Genomic DNA, 9,818 nt, shown 5'->3' with positions numbered 1-9,818 from the left:
CTGAGTCCAATTCATTTTTTATCTCATATGGAGTTAAACCCTTTAAATGAAAATGTTTGATTACTGCTCTGAACTCGTTTTTTCCATTTTTCTTAACGAACATATTTTTTTTCCAATTGGTTATAAAAACACGTAAACTCAGAAGATGTGGACTGTGACTGCACCATATATCTATTCGGGAGTGGTGCTGACTGAAAACAGATGATTTGGAGCGATTCGCGCGCCATCTGTTGGTCATTCTAAGGACTTATGGAACTACCCTCGTAAATTATTTGACAACTCCTCCGACCCAGATCGCTGAGCATTCTCTTTAGCAATGACCCCAGGCGAAGAGCTTCACAAAGTCACGATGTAAAGCTCTCAGAATTATAATTTTTGTAAATTAGGATATTATAAAGTTTTATATAAAATTGATATGTTTTTGATATATTTCTATTTGCAGCGCTTAGATGGAAGAAACTTTCTGGAGTCTCGTCCCGTCAAAATTTATTTCGGTTCGAATTGGGGTTGCTGCTTCGTGAGTCTAGGTCGAACAAAGTGCGTAAGGAGTATTCATTATTTAATGTTTAAAAGTCTCGATTATTATTAAAATAAAACTAGTCAAATTAGGTGGCATGCGGCGTCCATTTGAAAGTGTTTCGTAGACTATTTAAATGAGCCCCCTGCCTCGACCGTGTATGTGTATAGAGTAGTAGTTTTCTTACGATCCGGAGGGGAAATGTCGGTCAAACTAAGCCAACAGATGGCACCACAAAAAGTAGGTCTGTCTTTTTCATTGTATTGCATTAATGGCATGTGATACTTAGAAAATTATCGATTTTACCAGTTTTAGGTTCCGACGGCTTTTTTTCTTTAATAATCAATATTTTGTCTTAAAAATTTGGGACATGATAGCGACCATGCTAACGGACGTCCCAACACACTTTGTTTAATTCAAAAAAGTTTTAATTTATCAAAATTTGATTAATTTGCATAGCGCTTAGGAATTAGTATCGATTTTACCACTTTTAGATTCCGACGGATTTTTTTCTAGAATAATCAATATTTTGTCTTAAAAATTTGGGAAATGATAGCGAACATGCTAACGGACGTCTCCGCACACTTTATTTGTGTTTAAAATTTGGTAATTAGCACAATAACATTTTTTTGTTATTATCCCTGAAAAAAGAGTCCGGGGACGTCTGTTATGATATTGTATAGCATCTCCGAATTCAGTTTTTAAAAATTTTCATTTTTGTGGAAAAAAAGCCGTCGGAAATGTACCCGATTGACCACACGACGAAGTATCACATGCCCTTAAGAAAAAGCAAAAATAATTAAAAACTTGATGCTGTTTGCAAATAAACTAAAAAGAATATATGAAAAAATAAGAGTAACTATTACTAATTATTTCAAAAAGAAAAAGTTATGAAAATATGTAGTTTAATATTAATAAAATTTAATTCTGAGATAGATTTTGAAAGCAGTCCGAACTTTATATTTTTGTGATTTATTTTGCTCATATTATTGATTTTATTATTTCTTAAAGTTAAACAAAATTATTTATTGTGGAAATTATTAATGTAGCTAATGAAAAAATTAATAATATTAAAGACCTCAATGACAAAAATATTTAAAACATATACATGATCAGAAGAATTAATGAAAAATATATTACTTATATCCAATATAAATATAATGTTATTAACTGTTATTAACCATTCTTGTGACAAAATATTTAAACTTAAGGTTTTATCAAATTTAAACTTTCTTTGATGACCAAGTCGGTGGGTTATTGTCAAAAGATTTTGTATTGAATGAATCTTAGCATGCAGTGTTATGATTCATTTCCAATCTATTACGATTTAAAACGCGACTTCATCCAAGTGAAACTGCCAACATTGGAACATTTATTATGTCAAATGTTTATAAACATGTAAGTTGTTATATTCCATTAAATATGATCAAAATTACATTTTTTAGGATTATCCGTAGCCATTGTAGCGATTAAAGAAAATGAAAATTTGGATAAATTCTTACATTTGAATATTTTGTCACGAGAATTATTCATAACAATGGTTATTGTTAACTTCTCAAATATTTTTGTAACTAGCCGTTATTCGCCCAATAGCTTAAAATATTTCCAGTGTAAAAAAAAAATTCTATGCGAAAGGACCAAAATTTTGAATTTCTTTATCTAATGTATTCACAAAAATTTAAATTGTTATATTTTATCAAATATTATTAAATATTTATTGTTTCAGGGAATACCTGAAGTCTTTCTGGCGCTTGAAGGAAATAATAATTTGGAAAATCTCAAATTATAATAAATTGCCACAAGAATTGTTTATAACAATAGTTATTATAAACTTTCATATTATTTTTGTTATTAAATGTAATTCCTACATTAATGTGAAGCACTTTTAGCACCAAAAAATTCTACTGATCAGAAGACTATTTGTTAATTTGTTTATCAAGTTTGTTTGCAACAAATAAATGGAATGATAAACAAATTATTTGTATTTTATGAGTCCCTAAACATTAATTTTAGACAATACAAAGTTTTCCTGATCAGTTATCATAGCTTTAAAAATTGTTATGTAAAAAATTTTAGTTTTTCCATGCTTTGAGTAGAAAAGTTATTAATAAACAAATAGAGAAGACAAAAGTTCGGAGCGTCAAGCTGAACGAAAAAAGTGAATTTCCTCCTAATGTCCGTCATGAGTACGGTACGTTTGTTTATAGAGTTTAATAGTTTACAGTCTGTTTATTTTGGAAATGAGGTTTGCAATAATATAATTAACTATTTAATTCAAAATCTCCTTTAAATACAATTTTTAAAATAAAATTATTAGGGATTGAATGCACCGAGAAAAAAAGCTTTCAAGATTAAGCAACAAATAAATTATTGCACTATATAAATGTATATATGATATTCAGTTCAATTTAAATAAATATAGGTATACATTATATTAAATAATATTAAATCCACTTTCTCATTTATTAGACTTTTCATTGACTTTTTACCAAAGTATTCCCTCAATATACAATATACGTCATATATTTTTTATTAATTCTTCTGATCATGTATATGTTTTAAATATTGTTGTCATTGAGGTCTTTAATATTATTAATTTTTTCATTAGCTACATTAATAATTTCAACAATAAATAATTTTGTTTAACTTTAACAAATAATAAAATCAATAATATGAGCAAAATAAATCACAAAAGTATAAAGTTCGAACTGCTTTCAAAATGTATCTCAAAATTAATTTTTATTCATATTAAACTACATATTTTCATGACTTTTTCTTTTTTTTTAATAATTAGCAATAGTTAGACTTATTTTTTCATCTATTTTTTTATATATACAAACAGCATCAAGTTTTTAATTATTTTTGCTTTTTCTTAATGCAATTCAATGAAAAAGACAGACCTACTTTTTGTGGCGCCATCTGTTGGATTAGTTTAACCGACAATTCCCCTCCGGATCGTAAGAAAACAGAAAAGTGGGGGCGATGCATGGGGCGGATTTAAACGTATCATCCATGACTAACTTTTTCGTGAATAACTTCATCATGAATAACCTGATCATAGCTTAAAGGTATGACAGGCGGGCGTACCCTCAACCAAAAGTATGAGGGCTTTTGTCCGGTGCTACGAAACCCTAAATCAAAATTTGACTAATTGTTGCAGATTTCGTTTATTTGTAGTTTATAAAAGTCATGCTATGTATTATATTTTAATTCAAACCAATTTCTTTTTAGAGCCCTTGCTCAAGTTTCTTGCGAAATTCAACCACCTCTGGGCTCACGACCAAATGAAGGAATGTTGCACATAAATATTAATTTGAGTCCACTTGTTGTACTGCAATCTGAAAGTTCGAAGCAATCAGAAACTACAGCCTTGATTAACAGGCAAATAGAAAAATGTATTAAGGATTCTAAGTGCATTGACTTGGAATCGCTTTGCATTGTGGCGGACAAAAAGGTAGGATTTTAGTATAGTATAGTATATTTGGTTTAGGATTTGAACCATGAATTACCTTCTTCATTGTGCGGGAAATTTATTTTGTTGCGCCAACAAGGATGCGATCAAACTTTCACACTTTCCTTATGTGTACGTACTGTAAGGAATTATTGATACACATAATGACATTTGAAAATTATATAAGAGACTTATTGTTATTTGTAATACTAGATTTCAAGGTATATTCAAGGTTGAACATTATGTATCATTACACAATTTAAAGTCCATGAAATAAAAAAACTTGAATTTGAACGGCAGTATGCAATTTTTAATTTGGTGCATCTCCAAATTAAAAAAAAGTTCAGTTTTGAATGCCTGGCATTAAAGTCTTTTGTATTTTTAAGGCCAGAATTTAAAAAAAAAATATATATTTTTCATTTCATAAGACCAAAAGATACATTTTTCTAAATTCCAATTTGAAGCCGTAAAATACTCAAATAGAGCGATTTGAAATATATAAGAGTATTGGATTTAAAACAGTTCAGCTGGGTCTACGGCTTCTTTGAGTGGGTCAGATATCGGGAACGTTCTCGATAGGCAATTAGCAACTTTATTTTCTTTACCTTTAATGTATTCTGTTTTTGATATTGGCGAGCCATTCTAGTGTATGGTGATCAGTGTAAATTCAAAAGTTTCTACCTAGGAGGTATTGTCGGCGTTGGATTGCCCAAACGACTGCAAGAAGTTCTTTCTCTGAGGTTGAGTAATTTAGCTCGGTTCCATTAAGTGTTCTAGATATAAAACAACAAGGATAGCCGTCTTGGCTTAGTACTGCCACTAGTCCTACGTGGGAAGCATCGGTGTTTAACAGAAATTCCTTCCGATAATTGGTATATCTAAGCACGGGGGCCTTGCATAGGGATCCTTATAACCGATCGAAAGCTTGTTGCTGCCTATTTGTCCATTTAAAAGGATGACCTTTCTTTAGCGAGTTCCGTGAGTGGTTTGGCAATCTGTGACAAGTTTCTAATAAATTTCCTGTAATGACCTGCTCCCCTAAGAAGGATTGAAGGTCCTTCAGACACTTAGGTTTCTTGAAGTCTTTGACGGCGATCCCTTGTCAACCTAACCGCAGTTTCCCTCTTTAGCTAAATCTCGCCCCACAACTACACTAAAAATTAATTTTTAATTTTTTAATTCACCCCTCACAACCTTTACTCACCTCCTAGGCTTCCACCCTCACTCGCCACTCACACCTTCCACACAAACTCTGTAAAATCTACTCACCGCCTGTCACCGCACACTTTCTCATTACTGCCACCAATATGCAAGTTTTATATTCTTTTATAAGGTTTCTATTAAGTGTATTATTAATTTTTTTAACTTCTTCTATTTCTAATAGGTTATTGTCATCGTAAGAACTTTCATTTAAAAATGGTTAATTCTAAAAAGTTTCTACCGCAAATTTATACAATTTTTAAAGTCTTGAAATTAGAGTTATTTGAATTATAAAATGTTTTTCATTCAAATTTAGTGGCATTTAGAATTTTAATTGAAACTTTTTGCACGGAATGGGGGTAAAAATTAAAAATAATATAAGAAAATTAAAGGAAAATTTATCGCAACCTCAGTAGCTATATGTGATACGGGAGTTTATAGTTTCAATTAAGGCTTGAGGCAGATTTTTTCGCAATTTAAAAAAGAATAGTAGAAGACATCAAATTTAGAATCTTGTTAAAATAAATAAATTTGAGTTCACATGCCTGTAAAGAATCGAAACCCTGCCGTATAAACGTTGATCTTGAATGATAAATAAGACGGTAAATGGCGCTATATATTCAGTTGATAAATTAGAGCGTTATTTTTCCACAGGTTTGGAATTTAAGAGTGGATGTTAGTATCATAAATCACGATGGGAACTTAACTGACTGTGCTTCCATCGCAGCAATTACAGCCCTTTCTCATTTTCATCGACCAGATGTTACTTGCGATGGCGAAGAAGTTACGGTCCACTCTTTTTCCGAAAGAGATCCACTGCCCTTGACTCTTTATCATTACCCAGTTTGTGTCTCCTTTATTATATTTGAAAAGTAAGTGTTTATGCCATTAAATCCAAAAATTCAGTTTATGAAACAAAGATTTTGATCTAACTAAATTAATTAACTCTTTGGAATTCTTGAAAATATTAATGTTATACATTTATTAACTTTTTTAGTGGCCATACAGTGATCGATCCTACGTATTTAGAGGAAAGAGTAGGCGTAGCCCAGTTAACAATGGGAATAAATTCGTATAGAGAAGTTTGCAGTCTGCATTTTGATTATTTAACCGAGACTACATTAGCTATCGATGCTATTCCTGCAGTTTCCAATTATGCTGCTTATTATGCAGGTCAACTGACAACTATGATAAAAGAGACAGTGCAGAGGGACGTAGAAGCTAGGTAAATATTTTATCTAGATATTATGCGGCAAGGGAGAGAATATATATGGGGTAAAATTTGCCAAGTGTTCCCGCCTAAAATTTAGACGTCGCCAATCTTATTCAAATTTCTCCAGATTGTAGTGCTGGTGGACCTCTTTAAATTTTGTAAAGGGGGCACACCTAATACACAGGGTTTTCAAGACACAGGGGCCCACATTTTCGATGATTCATTCCGACCGCTAACATCCAATTGTACATAACTCCTGATTAATTTATCAAATTTCACTTTTTATGAAGATTTTGCAAAGATATTTTAATGAGGTTTACAATAAGAACAATCATTAAACAATGAAAAAATTACTTCACATTGATTTTTCATTTTAAAAAACGTTTTTGAGTTTTTTCTCCAAAATCGGCATTTTTAAGTATTACATTCTCATTCATGAAAGTGTAATATATTCGTCCAAATTTTCGATCTCTAGTTTTTAACGGATCTTTACCTTTCTGCACTCACAGAATCCGAAAATCATAATATTTTATCGGTGTCTGTATGTCCGTATGTCTGTATGTATGGTTACCTGAATGTTGTAGCCACGCTAACTTTTGAAGGATTTGTCCAATCAAGTCAGCCTTTGATACACTTCTTAAGGTTCCCAACATGACGGTTACGTTCTTTAATCAGACATTTCCAACCAAAATTAAAAAATTTAGAGCATTTTCAAAATTTGAAAAAAAAATGTATTTTAAAATTGTTTTGTCAACGTTTCTTATAGGTGGGTAGAAGACTTGCAAATTATCCAAATAAAACTTCAACTTCAAGGAAAATTGGAAAAGTTATATACTTTTGAAAATTCTGAAATTGTTCAGAAAAATAGAAAACAATATTTTTCGAAAAGTTTAGGAAATTTAATTTAAACCCATCACTAGATATTAAATATATTTAGAAACTATGTCAGTTAAATTTTTTGATTAAATAAAAATTCAAAAAGTTTGAGCTCTTTAAAAATTTGAATGCAAATTTTTTATAAGTTTTAGGAATTTTTGTTCAATTTTCTGCTATACGTCAAAAATACTTGCACATTATCCTAATAACATTTTTAAATTCGATAAAACTTCAAAAAGTTAAATGCTTCTCAACATTTTGAAAATTTTCAAAAAACAACAAAAACGTTTTTAATGGTTTAAGAAATGTCAATCTAAATTTCTACTAGATATAAAATGTATGTTATGCGAAACTATTATCGTGAAATTCCTTAATTAGACAAAAGTTCCAAAAGTTGGATCATTTTCAAAAATATGCAATCTTGGTTTTTTAAGAGATCCATAAGTTTAAAGCGTTGTTTTCAGTAGATTTTAACAAGATTTACAAATAGGGTTGTTTTACGATTTTAGATAAAATCATTTTTTTAATACACAAGTTTAATCTGAATCGAAGGTGCGTTATAATTTGTTTTCTGTTGAGTCGTTCAACAGTAAAAAAATATTAAAAATTGAAGGCGGTAAAACATTTAATCAAATTGGTGTCACGTGGGTGTCACATGACTCATAAGTACTCATAATTGTCTATCATGTGAAGTTGTGGCTTTGATGAAAACCATGAAAACTAATGAAACTCATGATAAAGAGGTTAGGCCACAGTTTACTGCCAATTCTGATTTTTTTTATTTGATAGCTTTATTTGTTAAGGTTTATGTAACACAAAAAAGTTATCCTGTTATAATATTTGGATTAAGAGTCAGTAGTATGTTGAAGGAAATTATTAAGTACAATTATTAATACATTTTAAAATCGTAAATATTTACGAATTGTTCAGTAAACATGACTACTTTTAAGAACTTTTTCAATGAATTCTTTATAGATACCATGAATGTATCTAATTTCGGAAGATTTGCGCTCTTGGCTTTTACGAAACCCTCCTTTGACATTTTTTTAAAGTATATTTTGCGACTTCTATTTTCGTTGTACAGATAACCAAAACAAAATATCCGCACAGAAAAAGATATTTGAGAATCACTGACACATAAGCTGTGATTGGTGGAAAATCCGACCCCCTTGACGTCAAAGGGGCCCTCCAATCGACATTGTGATAGAAAATTCATATTTCAACATTAAATTGAAAATAGTAAACAATATATAAAAAATATTTTATGGGCGTTTTTAAAATTGGAATTTTATATACTATAAGATCCATTTATTGGAAAAATTCTATCTGACTTTGGAAACAACCCTATTATCTTGATGAAGTTTTTCAATTGGACACAAGTTATCGAGCGCGAAGCGCGAGTTTCGTAATGAGAATGTAATCGCCAAAGCCGTAGGTGCTTTGAGAACTTTCTTTAAAAACAAATCGAAAAACATTTAAGTTCAAGTTTATGGCTATAATCCCTCCAAAGTTTAAATCACAGTTTTCGGGCATATTTTTTTTAATTAGGCTAGAAAAAAGGTTTGAATTTTTCTCTTGAAAGGCATCCTAAAGCGAATATGGGATGGAAAGTATTGGTTGAGTTGTAGGAGATAGTACGAGCGCGGGTGCCCCGGGCCAACCAGCTACAGCGCTGCTGGGCGTGCGGTGGTGGCTCAGTGGTTCTAATACTTGATCAAAATGATTTTTTTGCTTACGTTTAACGAATTTTTTATTTTATTTTCACTTCTATTTATCTGGAGAATGATTTAGTTATTTTTAATATTAAATTTTCAATATGGTACCATTATAGGAAGACGATAGTTAATAATAAAATAATAAGCTATTTTGGTGGATGGTTCTGCTGGCCTGGTATGTCTCCAGATGGTTTTTGATGAGTCCATTTGCCTCAAATGTTTCGTGGAGTTTTTTGTTTTAATCACTTTTTCCTATAACAATTTGATGTGCTTTTTGGCGTGAGTCTCCTTGCCTTTCACATTTCGGGCTCCTTTTTTATATGAGTCCCCTTTCCTTTCAAGTTTTTCGGTGCTTTTTGGTGTGAGTCCCCTTGTATCTCACAATGTTCATTGAGAAATTATTTTTTGTTCAATTTAACATTAACTTTGTTCTTCTCTTTGTGATCTCTGTGCGATCTCTCTTCGGGAAAATGTCATACTGTGGGGATGACGAATAATTCTTTTAAATCAGAGTCTATTCTGTAGAGGGTACAAAAGAATGGTATTTTTGTGTGCCCTGTACAGTCTTTGCAGAATCGAATCGAGTTTTAAGATTTTCAGCAGGGAACGCTCAACTAGTCTTTTTAAATTGCCAAATTTGTATAGGCAAAGAGATTAACACCTACAAAAACTTCCCAAAACACTGGTGGCAAATGTACTCATCAAAAACCATCTGGAAGTATAACAGGCCAGCAGAACCGTCCACCATATTACCAGGTGTATACATATGAAACCGGTATTTTTTCAAGAAAAAAACACATTTATTTCAAGAGAATGATAACAAATATTTTATTCAAAGTATGCGCC

At 31.1% G+C, this 9,818-nt stretch overlaps 1 protein-coding gene across 1 annotated transcript in view; it reads left to right on the top strand.

The window, feature by feature from the left end:
- Positions 1-9,818, top strand: part of LOC117173650 (exosome complex component RRP45) — a 49,694-nt gene that overhangs the window by 26,015 nt on the left and 13,861 nt on the right. The window contains exons 2-5 of the mRNA XM_033362291.1: positions 443-537; positions 3,749-3,971; positions 5,823-6,040; positions 6,166-6,393. Coding sequence (XP_033218182.1) covers positions 443-537; positions 3,749-3,971; positions 5,823-6,040; positions 6,166-6,393 — 764 coding nt within the window. The remainder of the gene's footprint in view (positions 1-442; positions 538-3,748; positions 3,972-5,822; positions 6,041-6,165; positions 6,394-9,818) is intronic.

The sequence above is a fragment of the Belonocnema kinseyi genome, chromosome 5, assembly GCF_010883055.1.
Source record: "Belonocnema kinseyi isolate 2016_QV_RU_SX_M_011 chromosome 5, B_treatae_v1, whole genome shotgun sequence".
NCBI classification, from domain to species: Eukaryota; Metazoa; Arthropoda; class Insecta; order Hymenoptera; family Cynipidae; genus Belonocnema; species Belonocnema kinseyi.
The sequence above is the reverse complement of the archived record's forward strand: the minus strand, read 5'-3'. Positions and strand labels throughout refer to the sequence as shown.